General features: G+C 42.7%; 1 protein-coding gene across 2 annotated transcripts in view; it reads right to left on the reverse strand.

Annotated features, from left to right (window-relative positions):
- Positions 1 to 471: 471 nt before the first annotated feature.
- Positions 472 to 26,403, reverse strand: part of AIFM1 (apoptosis inducing factor mitochondria associated 1) — a 31,673-nt gene continuing 5,741 nt past the window's right edge. Inside the window, exons 2-16 of one of the 2 annotated variants that reach the window (XM_058712475.1) lie at positions 23,180 to 23,310; positions 20,139 to 20,238; positions 18,349 to 18,473; positions 18,093 to 18,223; positions 16,548 to 16,638; positions 11,752 to 11,836; positions 11,032 to 11,108; positions 9,182 to 9,290; positions 8,194 to 8,301; positions 7,768 to 7,856; positions 6,698 to 6,838; positions 4,860 to 5,002; positions 3,052 to 3,176; positions 1,069 to 1,265; positions 472 to 729 (exon numbers count right to left, since the gene is read on the reverse strand). In XM_058712475.1, the coding sequence (XP_058568458.1) occupies positions 658 to 729; positions 1,069 to 1,265; positions 3,052 to 3,176; positions 4,860 to 5,002; positions 6,698 to 6,838; positions 7,768 to 7,856; positions 8,194 to 8,301; positions 9,182 to 9,290; positions 11,032 to 11,108; positions 11,752 to 11,836; positions 16,548 to 16,638; positions 18,093 to 18,223; positions 18,349 to 18,473; positions 20,139 to 20,238; positions 23,180 to 23,310 (1,724 nt within the window). In that variant the 3' untranslated portion in view covers positions 472 to 657. Of the gene's footprint in view, positions 730 to 1,068; positions 1,266 to 3,051; positions 3,177 to 4,859; positions 5,003 to 6,697; positions 6,839 to 7,767; positions 7,857 to 8,193; positions 8,302 to 9,181; positions 9,291 to 11,031; positions 11,109 to 11,751; positions 11,837 to 16,547; positions 16,639 to 18,092; positions 18,224 to 18,348; positions 18,474 to 20,138; positions 20,239 to 23,179; positions 23,311 to 24,525; positions 24,669 to 26,403 lie in introns of both variants that reach the window. The other variant, XM_058712474.1, reaches the window with a different exon arrangement.

A 26,403-nucleotide genomic window follows, 5' to 3' on the forward strand; every position in this document is an offset into this window, starting at 1 on the left:
GGTGAGATGTTGTCTATAAGCCTGTTTTAGGTAAAAAGGGTTAGGAGAGAGCAGATTTCTAGTTTGGGGGACAGTGCATGGAGGAGTTGAGAGATGGAGTTCAGAGATCACGATCCCTCAAGGAGTCAGTCTCCAGGTTTAGCCATGAAGCGCCAGGTCTCTGAACCCGTTTCTTTTGCAGTAAGTGACCTTGCTGGCCCCTTGCAGGACCAATCCAATTCTGAGCAGGACAACAGGAATCATTCTGGGTAAATCAGAGTCTATTCCACATGTTTATGTGTTCGCTCACTCAACAATGGATGGGGCAAGAGAGACATTCAGGGAACTGAAAAAAGCTGAGAGCGTGGAGCAGGGAACAGGAGGCTGAGGAAAATCACGCACTTGGTCGTAGCTCCAGTGCGCTTGCTCGCTAACATGCACAGCTTTCCTCCCCTCACCCACCTGCTCCCTTTCAAACAGAAAAGAATTGAATTTAGAAGAATCAGGTTTTATTTAGTTATGTGAACATTAAGAATTTGTCTACATGGCTGAAATATTCACAAAAGATTTTACCATTCACACTCATACACACAGAGGAAGTCTGCTGAATAAAAAATGCTCATCCAAACTGCTTGGTCAGGGACAGCAAAGTGCTTGCCTATTCCACTGTGGGGGGCTTCAGTCTTCATGAATGTTGAACAGTTTGGCTACTTCATTGAGATCTTCGTGTTGCTCACCATCCTTAATGATCTGAGGGAGAGAGTAACAATGGGTCACTAACTCACTTCATGTGCACTCAGGCGGGCCCGCACAATGGGGGCAGCCCAGGCCAGCCCCCACATCACACTGGGAGAGGGCTGTGGGAACAGCTTTCTGTTAACCCCAAATGAGCGGGTAACAGCTCCCAGGCCACCCAGCCAAGTCCTGAGTGAAAAAGAAACGCTCCTGAGGCAAGGCTACACCTTTGTTCTGCTCAGGCTCAGTCTGACCCAGGTGGACAATGCATAGCAAGGCACCTTGATGGAGTCCCAAGTGCGTTTTCTGGTCCACACTGCCCATCTTCCTCTAGGAGCTCTGACAGGTACCTACCTTCCTTGCTATTGGCATTCGGTTGAAGATGTTCCACAGCACGATCCCCACCACTACTTTGTCCCTGAGGTAGAAGATGACACCTTTGCCGTAGTCCTCCCCTTCAGCTGGGGCCTGGGGGACTGTGGGACTGCCGGCAGGAACAGCGATTTCTGAGGCCTCAGACTCTGTCTCACTCTCCGATCGGATACCAGTCCCTGTGGCCAACCCACATGACAGACAAAATCAAAACAAAACAAAGTCAGTTATTAACTTAGGAAATTCTAGAAGGCAAGCATCTTTTGACACCTGCTTCATTCAAGCTGCTTCTAGATGATTTGTTTTTCTATGCCCCCTTAGTGAACACTGACTTCTCCAGATCCTCTCCATTGACAAAGCTAACAAAAGGTCTTCCTTGCCAGCTCCAGGGCACTGGGTCAGTCTAACCCCAAACTTCCCTCCCTTACTATCTCATTTTAAATTTATGCTATGGATATTTCCTGGTATCTAGATTTCTTCACACTGCAGAAGACTTGCCCTTGACCTCTGAGAAACATTCTAGAGCTGCACGGTCCAGTATCGTAGCCACTAGCCACAAACAGCTATTCTAATTAAAATTAATTAGATAAAATTAAATAAATAAAAGTTAATTAAAGCTTAATTTATTTTAACCAAAATTAATTTTATTTTTTTGATGTTTATTTACTTTTGAAAGAGAGAGAGAGAGAGAGAGAGAGAGAGAGTGAGAGTGAGGCGGGGGCGGGGGGAGACACAGAATCTGAAGCAGGCTCCAGGCTCTGAGCTGTCAGCACAGAGCCCAACGTGGGGCTCAAACTCACGAACCGGGAGATCATGACCTGAGCCGAAGTCACACACTGAACCAATTGAGCCACCCAGGCGCCCCTAACCAAAATTAAATAAAATGTGAAATTGAGTTCCTCATTTGCACTAGTCAAATTTCAAGTGCTAAATAGCCACATGCAGTTAGTGCCTAATGTACTGGACACAGCAGAAATAGAACACTGCCATTATAGCAGAAAGGTCTATTGGGAAGTACTGCTAGAGGCACTCTGGCCAAAGCAGGAAAGGACACTTTAATATGGAAAAACCACAGTGGAGGTGTTTCCTTCTGGGGAGGAAGTGTGTTGTCCTCTGAGAACAACCAGTTTCCAAATAATACTGCCCAGTGCACAGAGTGGTGATCTGAAGTTTATAAGTCCCTGAGTCCCTCTCCTGGATCCACTTCCCTGGAGGGCTGAATGAAGGAGCGGGTGGATGTTATCACTTGGATTGTACAGAAAAAGGACCTACGTGTCCCTATGATGTCTTGCTCTCTCCTTAAAGAGCAACCTGTTTTTGAAATGCCTCTAACAAGAGGACACAAAGGTTAAATAACTTAAGCCAGGGTCATGGAAGGCAGAGAGAATAGGTCTAAGAGTTAATGAGAGTTGTGTGTGGGAGAGAAGTTCATTCCACGAGAGATGCCTCCCATCTAAAGAAAACCTGGCAGTAAGACCTGACAGATGGAATTATAGGCAGCTCAAGAATTACTCAGCCCAGTTCTTCACCACCCAGGGTCTGTGGAGGATAGTAGGTCCTAAACTACGGTTCTCAGGCCTAAACTAAGGTTCTTTGGATTAGTAGGAAGCTAATAATAATAATAATGATAATAATAATCTTTAAAAAGTTCAGGTTTTCTTCATCACACAGGGCTTCCTATCCCCTAGAGGCAAACTGAACAAGAGTTGCTGAGCCAGCCACTGTCCAGAGTCCAGGACAGATACCCACAACATCTGAGTCTACGCTTTGACCAGGAGACCTGATTTTGCCAGCTCTCAGACCACAAAAGTGTGAGAACTTCGGGTATGGTTTATTTTAAAGCACAACATGAAGAAAGGCTTTCACTGACAGTGCCCTCTGGTCAATACAGAAACTCCTTATTCAGGAGAATTTGGACCACTGCTGCTCAACACTCTTGCAAGAGAAGTAGTTGGGCTTCCTTACCTGACTGCTCTGTGGCAGATTTTGGGTTGTCTTGTGCAGTTGCTTTTGCAAACACACCAACTGTGGGCAAACTACTATCCACAAGACCAATAGCTTCGTAGCCAACATCGGGGCCCAAATCACTCCTAAGGAAAGAGAGACAAGAGGGTGTTTTGTCAAGGGGCTGCAAAGAATGACACAACGGCGTATTTTTTCTAAGACACCGCACTTTGGTTCGTGCCAACCAGAGAACTTGGTAGGTGCAACAAGAGAAACGCCAAACTGATCTGTCCACTTGCTAGAGCATCTGGGGTTATCCCAAACCAGTTTTTATTTCCCTTAGGAAGCCATTATACATATCACATATCCATACAATGATCTACACTTTGCTAAATTTATCTATGCTTTTACCCCTTACCATACTTGATGAGTGATGGGTTCTTTGAGTTTACTATTCACTACCTTCCTTTAACTCATCCTAAAACTGCCTTTTTGAAGCTTTAAGGAGTACTCCGTATTTCTAGAATTCAGAATCTGAGATATTTTACAGCTTCATCAACTCACAGTATTTCCTCTGAGCCTTCATTTTATCAAGGCTGCAATGCCTCCATCCACTTGGGTCATTTTAATTGTCCCTCTTGGAAACTTTTCCTATCATTATCATACCCTGCTCTTAGTATGTCAGGAACTTCAGAGAGTGTTTGAGGCACAGATACACCATGGTTTTGTAAATCATGGAGGCTACTCATGGTTTTGTTTCTGGTGCTCTACAGTTTGCCATCATTTAATTAATTAATGTTTGAGTATAGCTGACACCCATGTTATGTTAGTTTCAGGTGTAAAACTTAGTGATTATGCCATGCTCACCACAAGCAGAGCTATACCTGTCCCCACACAACACTATTAGAATATCATTGACTATATTCCCTTTGTTCTGCTTTTTATTCCCATGTTGTCATCTTCCTGACCATAGAAGCTCAATGAACTGGTGTCTTCGGGGATTGGTCCACAATGACCTCCTGGATTGTGTTCCTGAGACCTAACTGATACTTGTATAGCTATGGACTATTTTTTTTCTTAACCGCATTATCTTACATGTGTTGACCCTGAAATCCATCTGTTATGTTTTTACTGCCCACTCACAAAACTGTGTGTGATTGTCCTAAAATGTACTCTCACCAGCTGAGAATTTCCCCAACAGAAATTGTTTAGAGGTTCTGGAAACCTTGAAGTTTTTTATGTATTCCATCTTTCAAAGGAACAAGATGAGAGTGTGCCAAGTAAGGCCAGTCCCAGTACTCAGGAATGTCCACTGCTAACTTTTTGCTATCCAGAGAACTGCCTACCTATGTCTGACTTTGAATTGCTGATCTTAAGGGTTACATATGAGTGGGCTGCCTTTTTTTTTTTTTTTGCTTAAAGTAATCTCTACACCCAGTGTAGGGCTCCAACTCACAGCCCCGAGATCAAGAGTCGCATGTTCCACTGACTGAGCCAGCCAGGTGCCCCTGGGCTGCCTTTTTTGTCAGTACATTGGGCTCAGCAAAGAACAAATAAAAATATACTGCCATCTATAGCTAAGAGCTCAAACTCTGACCTATTTTACCAGAAGTGCTGATGCCCTCTCCACTCATTCTCCTAGTCTAACTTATGCCAGGTGGGGCCTTTTACTGGAACACTGCTTGGGTGTAAAATACATGGAAATGAGATGGAAATTTTTCCCCCTCTGTATTAAGCTAACTGGCCCACATGGAAACCAAACTGTAACTGTGGTTTCAGTAATTCTGTGTTCTAATAAGTTGAATCCACAAGGTACAAAAAACTATTACCAGAACATTGACTGATGCCAGTATGGCTTAGCAGCTCCAGTCATATTTTCTCCGGCCAATCTTCCACTCACAACAGCATGATCATGGTGCTCTACCCGCCTCCTACCCAACTTTATATCGTAGAAGCATGCGGCATCTCCTGCCTTTGGAGACAAATACATTACATGAGCACACGATAAAAAAGCAAATTGAAGACAGAACATACTTTTGGGGGCTCAATAAAACCTTGTGCTGTTACCTAATGTTTTCCATTTATAGGCCAGAATCACACCTACACTATTAAAAAAAAAAAACAGTTGAGATTCCATTTTTAAAAAAGTATTCTAGGCTAAAAAAAAAAAAAAAAAAAAAAACCAAATCAAAAAACGAATCTGTGCTTCCACAAAGCTAACCTAAATCTTCTATGCTCCAGCTCACACTGATTTCTTTTCTTATTCTGCCCTTAGCAGAGACCAAATATTTAATAGCCATGGTTTGCAGAATATGCTTTCCTATGCCTGGAAACCAGTTTTTAGGTGTGACTGCCTCTTACCTAGAAATCTTTTCCAAGGTAAGATTTTATTTTGGTCATGCGGCCTCAGTTCCTTCATTCACCAAATATTTCCGGAGAACTTATTCCTGTACAAAGCATTATCCTGTCTGGGTGGCTGAGACAGACCCGAGCCACACTTTGCTCACAAGGAGGGTGTCACCTAGTTGAAGATGCAGCATCGCCCCTCACCACAGCATGGTGGAAATGAGTGTGGTACCAGGTGAGAGGTACAGACTGAGTGAGCTCAGTGTTCCAAGCAGAGAGAGGGCCTCCGGCTGGAAGTGAACAAGGCCACCTTCACTCAACATGTGGCACGTGAGTGCTCTAACCCTTTGTTCATCTTTGTGGCTATTCAGACTCCCCCAAAGCAACCTAAAAATCCAACATGTGAGCAATGGTGAAGTGGATGATGAAATCCACTTGGTGGACTATTATATAGTCATTAGACTGCAGATTATGAAGCAACGTGGAAGATACGTTAGAAGGGAAAGTGAAAAAGAGGAGAATACAAGTGTTCATATAAAGCACACTCACCATGACCATCTACAACAAAGGAAAAAAATCTGATGCACAAGAAAATGAAGGGAAGGAAATACACCAAAATACTGGTGCTTGCTATAGGTGATTTTCCCACCTTCCCCCTTCTTGTCTGTGTCTTCCATATTGAGTGCAGATTGCTTTTATAACAAGTTTTTAAAAATCCAGTACACTTTATCTTTAAGAAAAAAAAGCTTTAAGGGAAAAACACCCTTCAAAGTTCCCATGTCCTTAGTTGCAGAGTCCATAATCAAACACAATACACTCGTAATGATCTAACAATGGGGAAATTACCTCATGGTTTCTACACACTATAGTCTTGTTTGTGTCATAACAGATTTTTTTAAGGCAGCTAAAAATAGTGCTCAAGGATAATGAAAATGGAGTAATTTTCCTTTCCAGAATGTTATAAAGCTGCCTCATCCTCCATTCCCTGGACTCACGTTCGGGCAAAGGGAACAGAAGATCAATGTGAAAGCTGGGCATGAGCACATCCGGGTAATGCTGATGGCTGCAGCCAACTGGAGAATGGGAAGAACTGTCTTTCTGCAGGCATGTACACTGTTCATTTCCTTTTCCACCGGCTTGTGGCATGAGGCCATACCTGATCTCCTAAGTTAAGTAGTTACATTCCTGTTCTTTACCCTGGGCTTTACACCCCAGCTCTGTTCAGGTAAGAAAGTTCGGTGAGCTTCTGCACACTGCCAGGCAGACCTGCTCACAGGCTGGGGACAAGGAACCATGCCTGCTCGTGCTGTAGCACACTTACCACCCAGATGTTAGAGCGTGCTTGGAGCTCTGCATTTACCCGGAAGCCACCAAAATCAGAGTCTATCTCTAGTCCACCAGTCTTGGCCAACTCAACATTGGGCTCCAGGCCCACAGCTGCCACTATGTGGTCAGTTTCTACCTGAGGAAAAAAAGAAATACTTCAGCCAATTACCACGGTTTCCATGTATGCCTATGGACATAGCAACTGCACATTGTTCTACTCAGAACTGGAGACTTAAAAAAAAAAATCACTGGTTAACTTAGGTAACTCTGGTAAATAGATTTAAACTTCTACTTCATAAAGTTCCCTCAAACACAAATAAACCCCACATTATCAGAACAGAAATCTGCCACCCTTGTGAGGTCTCAAAAATCTGTTACAGACAGGAGGGAGCTATGGGAAAATGGCTCACAGGTGTCTACTCTGGCTCTCATCATTCTTATTTATTTTTTATTTAAAAAAATTTTTTTAATGTTTATTTATTTTTGAGACAGAGAGAGAGCATGAACGGGGGAGGGTCAGAGAGAGAGGGAGACACAGAATCTGAAACAGGCTCCAGGCTCTGAGCAGTCAGCACAGAGCCCGACGCGGGGCTCCAACTCATGGACCGTGAGATCGTGACCTGAGCCGAAGTCAGACGCTTAACCGACTGAGCCACCCAGGCGCCCTATTTTTTTTTTAATTTTTAAAAAGGCCTCTTTTTTAAAGTTTATTTATTTATTTTGAGAGAGATTGTGTGTGCACGCAAGCAGGGGAGGGGCAGAGAGAGGGAGAGACAGAATCCCAAGCAGGCTCCACGTTGTCAGCACAGAGCTCAACATGGGATTTGAACTCACAAAGTATGTCATCATGAGCAGAGCCATGATCAAGAGTTGGAGGCTTAACGGACTGAGCCACCCAGGCACCCCTCATCATTCTTATGTTAATGGATGGAAAGTTCATTCAGAAAACTATGACAGGTGAATGGTGGCTGCCCCGAAAACTACTGCTATCAAATGAAGGAGTAAGAATAAGGAAAGGCAGAGGGCAGAGCTGGAAGATCTGGCAGCCCATCTTCCCCTCCTTACCTTCCTGCCGTCTTTCAACTTGATGAGCAACTTGCCACCGCTGACTCCAACTGACTGCACAATAGCATTGGGAAGCACCTTAACCCCCTCTGTGAAGGCAAATGAGACCTGAGGCTGAGTCTGTGAGCGTACCACCTTCACGACAAGTAGAGAAGATGACTAAAGCATCTGCTATCATAAAACCGGTAATCATCAGTATGCAGGCAGCCTTGGAGACCCCACACCCACAGTTCACTTTCAGTACTTCCAGAAATTTGGTGCATCAGATTCAGAACACCTACGTGAACTTGGATGACTGGAGAATGGTGGAAATACTTCATCTGTCAGGTGATATGGTGTATGGCAAGGGGGTTCCCAAAGAAGCTAACTTTGCTTTAGGCCTAACTCAAAGGAAAGAGTAGCAGCATATGGAAGGAGTCTCCCTACCTCGTCTGACTTTTTCCATGGTCCAGTTGCTGAGGTATTCAGGGAGGATCTTTCCCATGTTTCCTTTCTCAGGGAAGAGTTGAATTACTTCTGTACCCAAAGCTCGAGCTGGGAAGAAGAAACAGAGTGTATAGTGGGAGGTGAAAGCCAATCCTGGAAAGACTGGAAGAGAAGTAAAGGAGCAGCAGGTAGCCATTCACTATATGCCGGGCAATGCTGCGACCCAGGCCAGAGCTCCTATCTGTGGGTCACTGGGGCACGAGGGCACTGACAAGGCAAATATAACAGGTGCCAGAACTGCCATCCCTGGATTCATCTATAAGTGAATTAAGTGCACTTACACCCAGGCATCACCTCAGACTTACACAGGTGCCTTACGACCTCTCAACAGTAAGCACCCTCCTGAGAAAGATGCCCTGATTTCACAGAGCTGAAAACTAACATTAAGAAAAACGGTTGCAATGAAACATTCAAACTGGAACACCCAGATCTATCCAACTGGGAACCATTGTGTGTCTGAAGACTGACTTTTACAGGGAATAGCAGTTCAAATATACATATGATTCTGTAGTCTATATTGCACTTACCATCTTAATAACTCACTTTCCTTAATATTTTGTTTCAAAGGAGTCCTGGCTTAGAGGCTAGAGGAAGGGAAGGAAAGCAGTTCTGCTCAGTTGCTCAAATGACAGCTTTTTGTTCACTAAGGGATTCCTCATGAGAACTAAGCTCAGTGCTTAGCTTTACACCATATAAATCTTTTTTTTTAAGTAAACCTTACCCCCAACATGGGGCTTGAACTCATACCCCAAGATCAAGAGGTGCATGCTCTACTGACTAAGGCAGCCAGGTGCCCCTTACCATATAAATCTTAATCAAACTCTTTCTACTGATCCTGGAAAATGCATCCCTGGAATTTGTGAGAGCCCCAAAAAGCATAGGATATAAGACCAGAGAGAGAAAATCGAGGTCACTGCCTAGTACTCACCCTTTCTGCCAAGAGCGCAGGCTAGTTCGCTACCAAGGAAGCCTCCACCGATTATTGTTATTGAGTTGACTTCCCGGGAAATCTTCTCTAAAGTTCTAAAGTCTCCAATCTGCAGGATCATACCAGTTTAGTCCACTGATTTTCCAAAGAGGTATAGGATGATAATACTGAGAAGAATTTTCTGCTAAATCTTTGATAATAGTAATTTGCATATAAAATCTTCTTCTTGTATAAAGTGGCTCAATTATAGGCTCTGTTATTTTTATTTTTTTAATGTTTTATTTTATTTTTGAGAGACAGAGAGAGACAGAACACGAGCAGGGGAGGGGCAGATAGAGGGAGACACAGAAACCAAAGCAGGCTCCAGGCTCTGAGCTGTCAGTACAGAGCCTGACGCAAGGCTCGAACCCACGAACCATTAGATCATGATCTGAGCCAAAGTTGGATGGTTAACTGACTGAGCCACCCAGGCACCCCACCTCTGTTATTTTTTTTTTTGTTTGTTTGTTTATTTAGAGAATGCACGTTTGCTAGCGGGGGAGGAGCAGAGAGAGAGGAGAGAGAAAATCCCAAGCAGGCTTTTGCCTATCTATCTATTTATCTATCCATCTATCCATCTATCTATCTATTTAGAGAATGCATGCACATTAGCGGGGGAGGAGCAGAGAGAGAGGAGAGAGAAAATCCCAAGCAGACTCTTTGCCTGAGCCCCACATAGGGCGTGAACTCACGAACTGTGAGATTATTACCTGAGCCGAAACCCAAGAGTTAGTCTCTTAACCAACTGAGCCACTCAGGTGGCCCAAGCCTCTGATATTGATATAAATTTCTTTCTCCATTGTAACATTCCTTCTAGTGTCAGTAGTTTTCAACTGGGGGCAGTCTTGCCCTCTCTCCCTCTGTGGACATTTGGAAATTTCTGGAGACATTTTTGGGTGTCAAAACTTGGTGTGAAGAGGTGCTACTTGCAGCTAGTGGGGAGAGGCCACGGATGCTGCTACATATCCTACATGCACAGGCCAGCCCCTTACAACAAACAATTATCCAGCCTCAAATGTCCATAGTGCCAAAGGCTGATTAACCTTATTCTATCAAGAATTTAAAGGATGATACACATCTTTTCAAATACCCGTAAGAGTGGCTGGAAAATTTCAGCTGTTTTCATGAGTAAAGCAGTGTTAAGAAGAAAAGCCCCCACTTCCTTTTTCACTTAGGTATTCTTTTTTTTTTTAAACGTTTTGTTTATTTTTGAGAGAGGCAGAGACAGAGTGCAAGTGGGGGAGGGGCAGAGAGAGAGAGAGAGAGAGAGAGAGAGAGAGAGGGAGGGAGGGAGGGAGAGAGCTAGTCAGTCACAGAATCTGAGGTAGGCTCCAGGCTCCAAGCTATCAGCACAGAGCCTGACGCGGGGCTCGAACTCTCAAACAATGAGATCATGACCTGAGCCGAAGTCGGACGCCTAACCGACAGAGCCACCCAGGTGCCCCTTCACTTAGGTATTCTTAAGTTTTCTCCTCAAAGTCTCCACGGTAGCATTTATAATGCAAAATGCCAAGAGGCTATAAGGAGTTCCAGTGTATCAGGAAAAAAACAACTATGGAAGGGCAATCAGAAGGAACCATAGCAAGTAATCAAAAACAGTAAATGTATTCTTCACCTAGGAGTAGAAAACCCTTGAGTGAGGTATTTGAGGTGCAGAGAGAGGAAGTGACTTGTTCAAGGCCAGATAACAAGTCTGTAGAAGAGCGATAAATAGGAACTCACGTCCCCTGATTCCTGGATGGTTGCTTGGGGACCACAAGCTTATGCTACCTCTTCAAAAACCAACACAACCAAAGCACTACAGAAGTTACCTTTCTGAAAAGTGTTGTTCTACTCTTCACCTCTGCTCCAGCCCTATCAATAGCAGACAGACTTCTTGGAGTGCCTCCTAGAAATAGAAGAAGGAAAACCCTTTAGCCCAACAAGCTGGAGCTAGTCCAGAAAATCCCCTCACAAAGGTGGTGCTGTGGTGTTCTCTGCCAGGGCCACCTCAGCATTCACAGGGCATGAAGGCTGTTTCCCTTCACCTCACCTCTCTCCCGGCAGGCTTCTGTCAATTTTCTTCGACAAGCCATTTGAGAGTCTCTCTACAAAGGGCCTGCCCTCTCCAGTGATGGCCACAAGGCCTCAGTTTTTGCTTCTCCAATCCCTTCTAGGGGGTTCACCAGAAAGCATGCTTTGTTTAAGGGACAGCTTTGATCTCCCCTTTTGATTTTTGATTGGTAGTGGCCATGAGGCTGTATCATTTTCAGGGCACAGGGCAGAGAGCAGAGGGCAAGGGTTAACAGGGAGAGCAGGGAAAAAAAAGGCCACTCTCTTCAATACCCATCCATGCCCTTACTGGAAGTGACAGCAAGGATAATTTGGCAGGGCTACTGATCAGATGCCTGTAGTTAGCTGGGCTTTGCACCAAGAGAAGAGGACCACTTCAGAGATACTGGGTTTGGTTTTCTTAAGATTAAGTCATGTCTTCTATACTAAAACTCGAATGAGCTGTACTGGGGACAAACTCCCTGTCCAGAAACACTCACCTGTTGCAAGCAAGCACTTTTCATAGGTTATTTGAGAGCCATCATTAAGTTTCACCATGTTGCCTCTCACATCCAGCTGCACTACCTGGTACATACACAGAAAGGAGAAATGCATTAGCTTAAAACAGTTTTTTATTAAGACATAATTCACACAACATAAAATTTACCACTTTAAAGTGTACAATTTGGTGGTTTTTAGTATATTCACAAGGTTGTGCAGCCATCACCACTATAATTATAGCTCATTTCCATTACCCCAAAAAGGAACCCTGTACCTTTTAGCCATCAGTCTAGTGAGAAGAATTAGTTCTTGACCTAAGGTGATGCTTAAGAAACCATTTATTTATATTTTTTTATAATTTTTTAATGTTTATTTATTTTTGGGAGATAGAGAGAGCGGGGGAGGGGCATAGAGAGAGGGAGACACAGAATCTGAAGCAGGCTCCAGGCTCTGAGCTGTCAGCACAGAGCCCGACATGGGACTCGAACCCACAAAGCGCAGGATCATGACCTGGGCCGAAGTCAGACACTCAACCGATTGAGCCAGCCAGGTGCCCCAAGAAACCATTTCTAAGTAATCACTGGCACCATGGTTTCTGGTATCCAGCCTCTTCAAGTGGTCACAGTTGCTTTTTTTTTTTTTTTTTAAGATTTTTTAATTTACTGTTTATTTTTAAGAGAGAGAAAGTGTGTGTCTGTGTCTGTGTGTGTGCACGCGGGGGTTGGGGGAGAGAGAAAGAGGAAAAAGGGTGAGAGAATCCAAAGTGGGCTACACACTGATAACAGAGGGCCCAATGCGGGGCTTGAACCCATGGACCATGAGATCATGACTTGCATCGAAGTCGGACACTTAACTCACTGAACCACCCAGGTGCCCCGAGTGGTCATAGTCTTACGCAACTAACATTAAAACAAATCCTTACAGTCCCCACAGTCCCTGCACAATTTGTGGAAATGGAGAACAGAGACAGACTTTTCTATTTGGCTTTTTGGAAACCTTCTTCGTTAACAATGCTCCTACATTCTCAACATTTTTACAAGATTTTGTCCAACTTCTATCCTTCACTAAAACTCAGCTCTCCCGCCAAGGATACCTCACACGTACAGATTGCTCATTCACCCACACTCCTCATCACACCCAGGGCAGGTATTGGCTGCTGCTGCTGCTGCTGCAGCTGCTTCCAGATTCTTGTACCCTCATGCTGCACCAGCCTGTATCCTACCAATCACTGCTATCCAGCCACCTCCCGGTCACTCCTCATTCACTGAAGTTGTTGGAATCTGGCTCATACTTTTCCTGTGAGCCACATCCAGAATCCTGTATCTTAAAGCTCTACTTCTACCTTGAATATCCCACTTTTTGGTCACCAATTTCCATTCTTCCAGCTTTTTCTCAGGCCCACTGTCATCTATATATGCTTTTAATTTTCTCTGCTTACCCAGTGGGCTAATCCATTCCAACTAATCTGGGCTCATGGTAGGTCACCCAAACTGTTCTCTTGCTACCACCTCTAATTTCCTTGAACCCTAATCCTTACGGTGAAGAGCTTGACATCTGTAGTCAGAGAGACTAGAGACCCAGTCTCTGCTCCCCTCCTTACTAGCTGTGAGGCCATTCATTCAAGACACATTTACTAAGCACCTACTATGTCAGGGACCATGCTAAGTGTTTGGGACACAATGGTGAGAAAAAGTTACCTTCCCCACCTCCAGAGTCCAGTAGCCAAGGCAGACAATTTAACAAACACTACATTCAAGAGTGAGAAATGCTCTGATAAAGGTTGTACAGGTAGCTCTAGAGACATGTGACACATGCCCTCAGTCGAGCTTTCTGGAGGCAATGATGTAAACTGTGACTGGTTGGGTAAGTAGCTGCTTTAGACACTTCCGGTTTGTCCTTGGGTAAGCTCTCTCTTCAATACAGCCCCAGTAAGTCAGTGACTCAACTGGCACACTGCTCAGTCTCAGATAACCAACCACCTGGTATCCTAGTTTACTGCAAAAACAAGTGAAGCTATAGGATATGATCTTGCTCAGGTTCCCATAAGGCTTCTCACCTCCCAACCCCCAAATAAAAACTTTACTTCCTTCCTTCTAGCTTCTGGGATGAGGTGTCCTTTCTGAGATGTTTCTGTGCCTGACCCCCACCCCCTGTTAGTTACCACACACTCCTGTCCTTCTCTGCTGACATCTTAGGCCTTTGGCCCATTCACACGCTTAGGTCTGTCCCATCCTCAGAGCCCCACCTCTGACTCTATGTCCTTCTCCAGGGCCTGTCCAATTGCAGTCTCCATTTTCTCATTTACATTTTGAAGGAGTACTTTATCCTCTTTTCGAACTTCATGATGACACCTGAACCACTGAGTCTGTGGCTCATCTTACAGTTCTTTTCCTACCAGATCCCTCTGCTGCAAGGAGGAAGGTCAATAACATCCTCCTCCTTTTTTTTTTTAAAGTTTATTCATTTGAGAGCTAGAGAGCACCTGCTGGGGAGGGGCGGAGAGAGAGGATCCCAAGCAGGCTCCACGCTGTCAGTGAAGAGCCTGATATTGGGTTTGAACCCACAAAATGTGAGATTACAACCTGAGCCAAAATCCAAAGAGTTGGATGCTTAACTGAATGACCCACCCAGGCACCCCCACATCCTCCTTCTTGAAACTCTCTCCAGTCTCACTTGGCACCTGTCCTGGGCTCTCCTCCTTTAACTTCTTTCCTACTTTCCTTTGGGGGCTCTTCTTCAGTCTGCCTCCTCAAAGCTGGATTCCCCAGGGTTCCATCCCTGCCGCATTCCCCTTCTGACTGCAAAGTTCTCCACAGGAGGCCTCACCCACTCTCATGGTTTCAACCCCTACACATACGTGGATGATACCTGAATCCCTATCCAAGCCCAGACCCCTCTTCTGAGTGTCACAGTCACATATCCAACTGCCCATGGACATCTCTACACTTATACGCCATTTCATCCGTAACAGTCCAAAACTAAATTTTCCTTCCCCCTTAAACTAGGTCTTCCTTTTGTAACATCTCTCTCAGCTGGGGGTAACAACCACCTACCACACAAGCTGGAAATCAGAAAGTCTCTCTGCCTCTTCCCTCTCCCTCACGGCCCACCTTCAGTCTATCGCCACGCCCTATCAAGGCTGCCTTCTAAGCAGGTCTCAGTCTGCCTCCCACTCCCCATCACCTCTCTATCAGGAAGCTATAGCCAAAAAAAAAAAAAAAGGCAAGCTCTAAAATGGTGTTATTAAGAGCGTGGGCTCTGCAGTCAGACTGATCTGGGTTCAAATTCTGTAATCCACTACTTATTAGCTGTATGATCTTGGGCAAGTTGGTTGACCTCTTTTTAACCTCAATTTCTTTCTCTATAAAATGGCCAACAATACTACCTACCTGAGAAGATTATTATGACAAAATGAGACAATACCTGTAAAGCATTTTAAAATTGTGCTTACTGCTGCTGCTGCTGCTTCTTCATCATCACCACTACACCATCACTACCATTATTGCCTTAATTTGGGTTCCTATCATCTCTTGCCTGGATTATTGCAATAGTCTTCAAAATGCTCTACTTCTAGTCTTGTCCCTCTGAAATCCATCCTTCTCATAGCCAATACAGTGATTACTTAAAATTCAATCTGTTTTATGTCCTTGTCTAAAACTTAACAGCCCCCCAATGCCCACAGGAAAAAGCTCAAGTTTTTATACAACAGAGCCGTCCATGATTGGGCCCCTGTGTGACTTCTCAGTGTCATTTCCTGCTGTTCTTTAACTTATACTTTCTGCTCTATTAGTAGCTGGCTGCTTGTTTCACTGCACCAAATGTGCTGTTTCATACCCTTGTGTCTTTGCTTATGCTGTGTTTTACTTGAATTCTTTTCACTTACCACTAATCTAGTGTATCCCTCTTCATTCCATAAAATCTCCCATTCTATAAGAGCTCCTCCTCCAGGAAGCCTTCCCTGAAACCATCACTATACAGGGCATGCTTCCTAGTAATTCCCAAAACACATTATGCCTATCTTTCTTACTCCACATCTATGTGTTACAATCATCTGTTCATGTTTCTGCCTAAATACTGTTAGCCCCTGGAGGTCAGGGCCTGTGTGCTATTTACACACAGAGGGTACTTAATACATACATTACATCTCGTTAATAGCTTATCCATAAACCTATTTCCACCTCCGCTGCCTATGGCTCCTTATAGAAAAGTGGGCTTATCCCTATCAAAGGTCAATGCCACCACCTGTGCTCTGGATCCCATCTACTCTGGGCTTTGCTCCTTCTGATAACCCTTTCCTCTCTACTGTAACACTGTCATTAGTTTACAAACATACCCTAGTACCCCCACATTAACAAAAATGAAACATAGCACAAAAAAACCCCAAAACCCTCCCTGGACCTCACAAATGCCCTCCAATAACTGCTCCCATTACTTAGGCACTCACCTTTGTAAAGTCTAACAATATTTCCCATGTGGATGTAACCTCTAAATTATCTTACTATCTTGAATAATATACATTTGTCTCTTGTCATCAGTAATCCCAAGGAAATGTTAGTGTGGAAAAACTATGTTTAGTTTCTATGTTTAGTTGGGATGCTACTCTAGGCTTTGAGATTAGTGTTTTCCCCAGGAAGAAACACTAATCAGTGAAGACTGGCAATATTAAACCTAAAATGACTTGATCCTTTTTTGATGAACTACAATGGCAGGAGAGACGTAAATGGTCGTGGGAATACAGGTCACCATACTTGCCGCCCACATGGAACTTGACAAGGGAAGAAGCATGTTAGCTCACCTTCTTCCCAGTGAGGACAGCCACGCCACCATTCTCAATGTGAGGCAGGTCCTGAGCAGAGACATAGAAAGAAGGTGGCTGGAAATAAATGCTGTACAAAGAGGAAGGGAGAAAATGTTATAAGCATCCGGAACTGCTATCAACTTCCCCCATAGCCTTAGTAAAATTGTTCTCATCATGAAAAACTTTCAGGAACATTTTCCAGAGTAAGTTTCCAAGACCACTAAATCTTAGTTGTGTCTTATACAGAGATATTTTATTTTTTAAGTTTGTTTGTGTGTTTATTTATTTAGAGAGCACGAGCGGGGAAGGAGCAGAGAGAGAGGGAGAGAGAATCCCAAACAGGCTCCGCGCTGTCAGCACAGAGCTGGACATGGGGCTCAAACTCACAAACCATGAGATTACGACCTGAGCCAAAATCAAGAGTCAGACGCTTAACCAATTGAGCCACCCAAGCACCCAGTACACAGATGTATTTTAGGACAGCAGTTCTCAACTGGGTGCAATTCTGCCCCCTCAAGGACACTTGGCAATGTCTAGAGGCATTTTTGGCTGTAACAGCTTAGGGGGAGGGATGCTTTTGGTATCTAGTGGGAGATGCCAGGGATACTATTAAACATCTTATAATGCACCAGCCCCCACAGCAAAGAATTATCAAGACCTAAATGCCAATTATCCAGACCTTAGCCAGTAGGCTGAGAAACCCTGCTCTGGATTTAGGCTCATTTCAAAATTAGAACAGGAAGACCACCCAAGGAGCTGGTATTCACACATCCACACAAATAAGTTGTCTAGAATGGCTGGTCAATGGACAGCTACATCTAGCTCCTGAGAGGATTTTGCCTCAAATAGCAGACATTAGCTATGAGATACTAATCAAGGGGTGGCTAATATAACTGACAGCACGCATCCTGCTTGAGAACAGAACATGATAATGGGGGTGAGGGAGGTAGGTAGATTTGTAAAATTTAGTCTAGTATCAACACAAACACTAATGAGAAAAACATTGGAACCCCAAAGCAGTACTGGAATCAAGAGATCCATGGAGTCCCTTAGAAGGAAAAGGCTTCAGGACCTGTATTTCCAAGTCTTTCATGCAAACATTTTAATAAAGAGGTTCTTCCTTACGGCATTCCCACAATTCTGAAACCCTGCTAGGGCATCAAAGAAAATGCCAGAGAACAGTGTCTTTCTTTTACTTTTCTGGGAGACACCTAGGGAAGTGTCATGTAAGGAGGGACAACAGTGGCCAAGCCGATCTTCACTGTAGAAGTCTAACAGAAAGGTCCCGGAGATAGGAGCAGTAGTACTTCAGAGGCCAACACTACAGCTTTACTTGCTGGCAGATCTGATGACAGAATCCAGGCCTCCTGCCACTGTATCCTATTGCCTCTGAGCTGTGCCAAGCGTGTACCACATCAGACTCCGCTGTGTGGCCATGTCGTCTCTCCTATGTGCTGCACACGGCTCTGTGCAAAATCCTGACCCATTCCTTATGCTTAGCTGAAGTTGCTAGACAGGCCCATTTTACATAAGCGAACACACCTTCTCTCTTTTCCATTCCACTGTCTGAATCGCAACGTCTTTGTGACATTTGGATCATCTGAAAACCACAGCTCTTTTGAAAGAGGAGGTCGCATGTATGGCAGCTCTGGATCTTCAGACACAATCAGTACCTTTAGGTATAAAGTAATAATACTTATCAGAGCCAGGTCATTTAAGAGGCAGATGTCAACGTGTTCACACGGGCTAAGGGCCTGAGGACCACACCCTCCATGCCAAGCAAGACTGTGCGCCTCACCCTGGCCCCCGGATCCCGAGCCCGGATGGATCTGGCCGCAGCAAAGGCAGCAGTGCCTCCTCCGATGAGAAGGAACGGAACATGACTTGGTACCCTGACTTGAGGAACTGGTTCTCCTTCTGGAGCTGCAGACAACAGACCAGACAGGGTTAATTTTCTGGAAATCTCAGATGAGTCCTTGCCACTATTAAAAAAGAAAATCAGCTTGCACTTGTCTCAACCCTTTATGTGAGGCTAGCAAAATGCTGTACCTATGTTAATCTTTTTAAAAAAAATTTTTTTAACGTTTATTTATTTTTGAGACAGAGAGAGACACAGCATGAACGGGGGAGGGGCAGAGAGAGAGGGAGACACAGAATCGGAAGCAAGCTCCAGGCTCTGAGCCATCAGCCCAGAGCCTGACGCGGGGCTCGAACTTGCGGACCGCGAGATCATGACCTGAGCTGAAGTCGGACGCTCAGCCGACTGAGCCACCCAGGCGCCCCCCTATGTTAATCTTGACAAACATCACAGCCACCTGATGGGACAGGAAAAACAAGTATATCTTTCATTTCATAAGTGAAAAATAGCCCCTGAAGAGGTGACTGATTTGGCCAATGTTGTTCATTCATTAAGTCTGTCAGAACTAGAACCTAGCTTAAATGTCTAGCTATTGGAAATATGTTAGAAAGCTTCTGAGGCACCTGGATGGCTCCGTTGGTTGGGCGTCTGACTTTGGCTCAGGTCATGATCTCATGGCTCCTGAGTTCAAGCTCCACATTGTCAGCTGTGCTGACAGCTCAGTGCCTGCAGCCTGCTTTGGATTCTGTGTCTCCCTTTCTCTCTGCCCCTCCCCTGCTCGTGTTCCGTCTCTCAAAAATCAATACATTTAAAAAATTTTTAAAAAAAGAAAGCTTCTGCTCTTTCCATTCACTTCCTACTGACCAACAAGAAATATCAAGTTCAGGGGCGCCTGGGTGGCTCAGTCAGTTGAGCATCCGACTTCGGCTCAGGTCATGATCTCACAGTTCATGGGTTCGAGCCCCCCATCAAGCTCTGTGCTGACTGCTTGCTCAGAGCCTGGAGCCTGCTTCAGATTCTGTGTCTCCTCTCTCTGCCCCTCCCCCGCTCACGCTTTGTCTCACTCTGTTTCTCAAAAATAAATAAATGTAAAAAAAATTTAAAAAAGAAGAAATATCAAATTCAGTTTCAGCTTTTGTTAGCAATAAAGGGGGGGAAACTCAGCAGGCCAATTGGGAATTATTATACAGTGTTCAGGAATAAGGAGGTGTTGCTGAAGAAAGTGATGCAAATCGCCCACCCAGAGTTGTAGGACTTATTAAAGGATTAAAACATTCCTCTCTGAAAACTCAAGCCAGTCATGGGGATGGAACTGATTGCTAGGGCTATGTGTTATAGGGAAACAAATGTATCTTTTAACAAATAGAAAACTCCAAAGACTCTAACGGGGAACTAAACAGACCAAAAGAATTTCCTCATCAAAAAAAAGGCTTTCATGTCTTTTCCAAAAATTTTCCTCACCAAGCTTGCCTTTGTAATTTAAAGCTTGCCTTTTAAGAGTCCAATATAAAGAAAAATAACCAACCAACATAATCATCATTAATAACTATTCTCAAACCCAAATTCCAGTCAAATACTTTAATAAATTACTCCCATGTCTGGGGTAATTCCATAGTTTTTAGAATCTTACCATCTCATAGCATCGTCCTGTCTATAAGACATCTGCAAAGCACAACACCCAAACTGTTTTTAACTTGCCCTTCACATACTGAGCCTCAAATGATACTCACCAGGTGATGTGGCCATTTTCTGTTTCTCTTCTGGTGTTAGCCCTAACCCTGACATTCTTTCATTATATCTTTTTTGGTCATCTTTTATAGTCTTGTAGGCCTGCAGATCCAAACATGGAGAAAATTTATTTTATCATAAAGTCAGCTCACACCGTAAGTAATATCAGTATCTTTCAATTAAATGAGAAGCTTTTGTCTACATGAAGTAAGTTCTTCTATGTTAACATCATTAAGGCAAAATTACTTTCTCAAGAAAAAAAAAACTGAGTATGTACACACTGGCCTAGAAAGACTACAGGTAAGCAGATGAAAATGTTCCATTTGCAAATTTCCTTAGGCTCTGGGGTGCCTGGGTGGCTCAGTTTGTTGAGCATCTGGCTTTTGACTTCAGCTCAGGTCATGATCTCACAGTTCATGGGTTCAAGCCCTGCATCAGGCTCTACACTGGCAGTGTTGAGCCTGCTTGGGATTCTTTCTCTCTCTCTCTCTCTGCCCCGCCTCTCTCTCTCTCTCTCTCTCTCTCACACACACACACACACACACACACTCTCTCTCTCTCTCTCTCAAAATAAATTTAAAAAAATTTCCTTAGGCTCTATGTAAAGAATTTTCCTTATATTTAAGTCTGAAGGTACAGCTAAAGAAAAAAAGAAAATCATTTTATACTAGAAGAATAAAATGCTAAACTTTATAAAAGGGGTTTTGGACCATGCTGGATACTAGTTGTGAAACCAAGCTATACGGTTTTGGGTATGAAGTTGGGACATTAAGTTTTCCAGGTAGATGTCCCAAGTTTTTCTTGGTACTCAGATAATGCCCTGAAACATGACTCCCTGTATCCTAGTCTTCTAGAGTAACTAATCTTTCCCTCAATGGTCTCTCCTTTTTTTGACACTCAGATATTTACCAAGGGTGAAACACCCTGCTTAATCACCTATTTCAAATATACTATCTTTTCTAGCTGTTCAACTTGAAAAAGAGTCCCTTAACATTATGACTAGATTTTTTTTAAATACAGCATCAGAGTTTGTTGGAGATGTTTTTTTTAAATTGGCAAGAATGATTTATTTTAATTACAACACTTTTGTTCTTTTGTACTCCACAGGCTCAACAAGACAGAAATTTAAGTGATTTATGTCAACTGAAATCCTAGGTTATTAATTAATTGGAGGAGAAAGTAAGGGCAATCAGAAGAAGTGTCATAAGACATGTCCTAAGAATATTTCTATGAGCCCCTTTACAGAGCAGGCAATGGGCTGTAATGAGGAATCTATACTCTGAGATCTGGGCTTAACATTCATTAGCCTGGGAACATCTAACATATGATATGAATGGGTTAGAAAATTAAGTACTGTATATTAAAAGAAAATGGCTAGTCCTTGAATTTACCACTAAATTCACCAAATTAATACACTGAATTCAACTAACATTAATTTCAGGAAGAAAGTTTTTACCTTACCCGCACCTAAAAAGTTATTTCTTTTAAGAAAGGGAATTTTACCAAAAAGATGGCTGAAGCTGGTCAACATGAGTGAAAAGAAATGCGTCATGCTCAGACAGAGAGGAACATCCAAAAATAGCCTAGGCTCTCTTACACCTCCTAATGGTTTCACACATGAGGGGTAGAGCAGACCAAGAAATATCTTGAAGTTTAGTGGGGTTTGTCATATATTTATATTTATATACTTATATATTTATATACGCATATATTTATGGATCTAGCTTTAAGTAAATATCACTCTCTCTCTCTGTGCTATCTTTTTACAGCAGCCAGAGCAGACTCATACAAACACTAAATAACTTATAGCTATATCTCATCAAATCTAAATAACTTATAGCTATATCTCATCAAATCTGAATTCTGATTTTAAGTTAACAGTTCTTGTGAGACTAAGACCAGTTTCAGAGGATGAAAATCTAAGCTGCCTGAGATCACATTTTAAATTATTTAAAACCTAATATAAAACCTTATAGAATAGTTCAATAACAGTTGTAGGTAGACAAAAGCTTATCATTTAACCTGAAAGCACTATAATTAGCTTTACTATCACCAGTGTTGGATAAACACAGAGGGCAATGAGGCATTTGAGTGAATGGCTTGAGAGGAACTTGTGCTTCGTAGATATTTCCAGTGCAAGAGAAAGCAACAGTGAATGGCCCCTGTCTTGTGGCCTGGCATCAAGAGGTTTGCCTGGCCAGCTCTGTGAAGGCCATCCAACTCTGGTACAGCAACATAAACCAGAGGCTTATAAGGTTTCAGTTGTTACAAACATATCAGATGCAAACACTTTAAATCCAGTTTTGAATGAATGAGGTGGAACTGATGGCAAATGCTGAGAGCTAGGAAATGGAAAAGGTAAGGCTCAGAGGGTAGTATCTCAATTATGAATGAGAGGCATTTATGAAAGCAGTCTACACAAATGTGTTAGCTTGTACCACTTCAGCCACTAGTTTGACCAAATTAGAGATTACAAAAGGGACACTGCCAAATGAATTTACTTTGAAATAGAGGCTGGGGGTGGGTGGGGAGAATACTGTAATTCTGTGGCTTTTTTGGACCTCCTCAGAAGCATTCAATAAAATGCCTTTTCACAATAAAAGTCAGGTTGATCATTTCTGACAAAACACAAAAATTACGTTTTACCTAAAGTGATCTAAAATGGATGGTATTCAAGTTCCTTTTGCTTGCTTATTCAATGTTTACTGTTTGAGACTATCTTGTTAGGTCTGCAGCACTGAAGCACAATATAATTTAGCATCTTAAAAAAGAATTATGAACTTGGCAAAAGTTTCAAAGAAAGGGTTAATGAGAAGGATCTATAATAATTAAATGTATGATAGCTTTAGATACATCTGGTAGGGCTTCAACAGTTTGAAAGATGAGATCTGAGGGCTCCCTAGTGACTGACAATGTCCCTTTGATAAATACCTAGAAAGCACATGCTGTGAATACTTCACTGTATTCTAATGGATCAAGTTTTCATTAGCACCATGGTCTCACCCACCCTACCCCGAAATATATTTTAGTGTAAGCATCTTACATAATAAACTCCTGCCCCAGTGACTGTCGCTCCTACAATTAAGAAGTATACTAGGCTGCTGCCATCTTTCACGGGAGCACCTGTAGACGCTAGTGATCTAGAAGGGGATCCTAGGTGATGACACTGCACAACTGTAGGTAAAGATAGGGCCAAGAAAGAAACAAAAGGAAATAGAAAAAGCACTAAGTATTAATGAAGAAGCATTCAACACAAAGGCAGGGAAGGATTTTTGGTAACCCTGTGCTAAAAAAGAAAAAAAACATGCTGCGCCAGGACTAGAGGAGAATGTGTCCTTCCTCAAAGTCTGCTATCAGAGTTCACCTATTTCCTATTCTGAGTCAATTCACAACTGCAAAAACTGTCTATTGGTGCATTTGGGAGTCAGGTCAGTCAATCTAGGTAACTTCAAGTAATTTTCACACCCCTTTTTTATAACCTAGTGACCAAAGAACAAAGATAATTTCACTGTCTTACCAGTGTGGAAAGAACCATACACCGTATGTATGTGCCATACACCGTAATGGCATCCAAAATTTGCTCTTGGGGAGTGAAACAGCTTCCTTCAATCAAGGGTGATAGTAGGTGTTATCTAAGTTGGTTCACTCAACCTTACGTGATCCAACTTTAGACTGATCTGCTTAGTCACAGTAAACCCTGCCAAGTTAAAAACAAAACAAAACAAAACAAAACAAAACACCTATGGAATAATTCCTCTGTGACCAACAAAGCTGATCAGAGTTCATTTAAGGAGACAGAATTGTGTTAATACTACATAGCATTTAAAACCATATTTCTCACCTCACACAAATTCCATTCTAAAAGTGGAGATACTAGGCCTACTTCTATAATTGAGTCTTTGGGTGAGATTCAGGGATAGTTTTCCTTTTAGGAACATTTAATAGTTTGGATTGAAAGCTGTTGTTGTTTTTTAATGTCTATCCCAAGCCGAGGAAAACACTGAATATTTGACAAATGGGTCAAAATCAAATATTGTGCTAAGGAGCTGCAATGAGTTCTGACCTATTCACAGGTTAGTGTGTCATATCTAAGAGAAAAGGTACAATTTTGTAGATTAGTCAAATCTAAGAAAACGCAGTGGCTTTCAAGTAATGAGTAAAAAGACAAGTGAAAAGAGCAAAGCTAATCAACATGAGATTAAATTTCAGTCATTCCCATGTTGGCTCTCACAGGATGTTAGATAGTAGGCACTTTAAAGAAGGCTTTTTGGAAATTTTTGCAAAAGGAGAAAGGGGAGTTAGTTGCAGAAGTGTTAAAGCAGGGGAGTACTGAGTCTACTAATGGGAGCTGTCTGGCAGCTTCTTTACACACGCTGCTTTTCTACTTACATATGCACCAGCTCCTATTGTTGATAAGCCCACCATAAGGACTAACACAGAATTATCGATTTTGCCCCCTGATGCACCAGAGCTAGCCATTTGTCTTGTCATCTGGAGTTCTAGAGGAACATGCCATCGCTGGAACAAGTTGCCTGAGGAACACAATTCATTAAGACACACACACATACAAAAATAAAATAGTTAATACACGTTTATGACTACAGGTCAATGCACTGTAGAAGTCAAGACTTACTGCCCACTGGGCTGCATGATGTTACTGTTCAATGACCAAGAAAAAAAATAATTAAAACTGTACGAATACTATAGATACTGAATCCTCAAACTTAAATTGTTGGAGACTTTAGGAGTATAACTGAATGCTGCCCAGGGAAGAAATTTACAGCTTACAGAAAAGATAATGAAAAACCAACAGGCAGTTCATCAAACACTACTACTACTCTCTTCACATCCTCATCACAAATGAAGTAAACACAGAGAGGTGACTGAATAGATACAAAAAGTGAACTACAGGCTACCTGGGACATTCATTGGAACCACCACTTAAGGAATAATCTAAATGGCTGGCTCGAATCCTGCACAAAATAAGAAAACCCCACAACATAATCGAACCTGGACACAGTTCAGTCTTTCATGAAAGGTAATGTGTCCTGGAAGATGGAAATGCTAAAGCACAAAATAAGAAACAAAATTAAGTGGATTTATCTTCTCCAAAGAACTAAATAATTTCAGATTATAAAATATTTTCTAGAATGACAAAATTTTAAATATCCATCAACTACTTGGCTGTTAGTCCTCCAAAATAATATAAATATTATGTTGATGTAAAACTCTGTATATCCATGTAATTACCTGAGGAATATAACAACTCTCATACACGGAAATGAAGGAAGGTGTCAGAACCTTCTCTGCTTCTGATACTCCTCATGTTGACTACCGACCTAGAGCAGGGGTTTGGAAACTTTCTGTAAAGGACCAGATAGCAAATATTTTCAGCTTTGCAGGCCATACAGTCTCTGCTGATGTTGCACAAAAGCAGCCACAGGCAAGATATAAATGAATGGGTATGGCTGTTTTCTAATAAAACTTTATGGGCACTAAAATGTGAATTTTAAATAATTTTTGTATGTCACAAAATAGTATATTTTTAATTGTTTTCAGCTATTTAAAAAATGCAAAAATCAATCTTAGCTCAAGGGGCATACCTACAAAAGCACGTGGGTTTGGCCTGTGGGCTGCCATTTGCCGATGCTGATCCCGATCTAGGGCAGTGGTTCTAAAGCTTGAGCGTGCATCAGAATCCACTGGAGGGCTTGTTAAAACACAGATGGCCAGACCTACCCCCAGTTTCTGAGTCTGGAGATCTGGAATGGGGACTCAAGAATTTGCATTTCTAACAGGTTCCTAGGTGATGCTTATGCTGCTGGCCTGCACTTTGAGAACCAATGGTCTAGAGGCAGATAGATCTATTCCTGGTCTGACCAGGCTTTGAAAGACAAACAGAATGGGCACTGGTTGTAGCATTTCATAGTAGAAATATGGAGCTTTCCTCCTTGCTTCCACAATTTCAGGGCACAGAAAAGTAAAAACAGAGTCTGTAGTCTCTTACCTGAAATCCTCAGGAAACTGTATTCCAGAGCTCAGAATTGTTTGTTTTAAGTATATAATACAGATACCATACCGTAAATAACACTCAGCACAGTGAGGGGCAGCAACCCACAGTCACACACATTAATGTTTCCCTGACAAAGTTGACTGAGTGGGATGAACAAAAGATTTAATAAGTAGCCTTTCTCTCCAGTTCAGGTCAGGTTTCACTGGCAAATGAGTTACAAAAACCTGATTTTTTGAGTCCTATTTTGATTTCTG

Source organism: Neofelis nebulosa, chromosome X (genome assembly GCF_028018385.1).
Source record: "Neofelis nebulosa isolate mNeoNeb1 chromosome X, mNeoNeb1.pri, whole genome shotgun sequence".
NCBI lineage: Eukaryota > Metazoa > Chordata > Mammalia > Carnivora > Felidae > Neofelis > Neofelis nebulosa.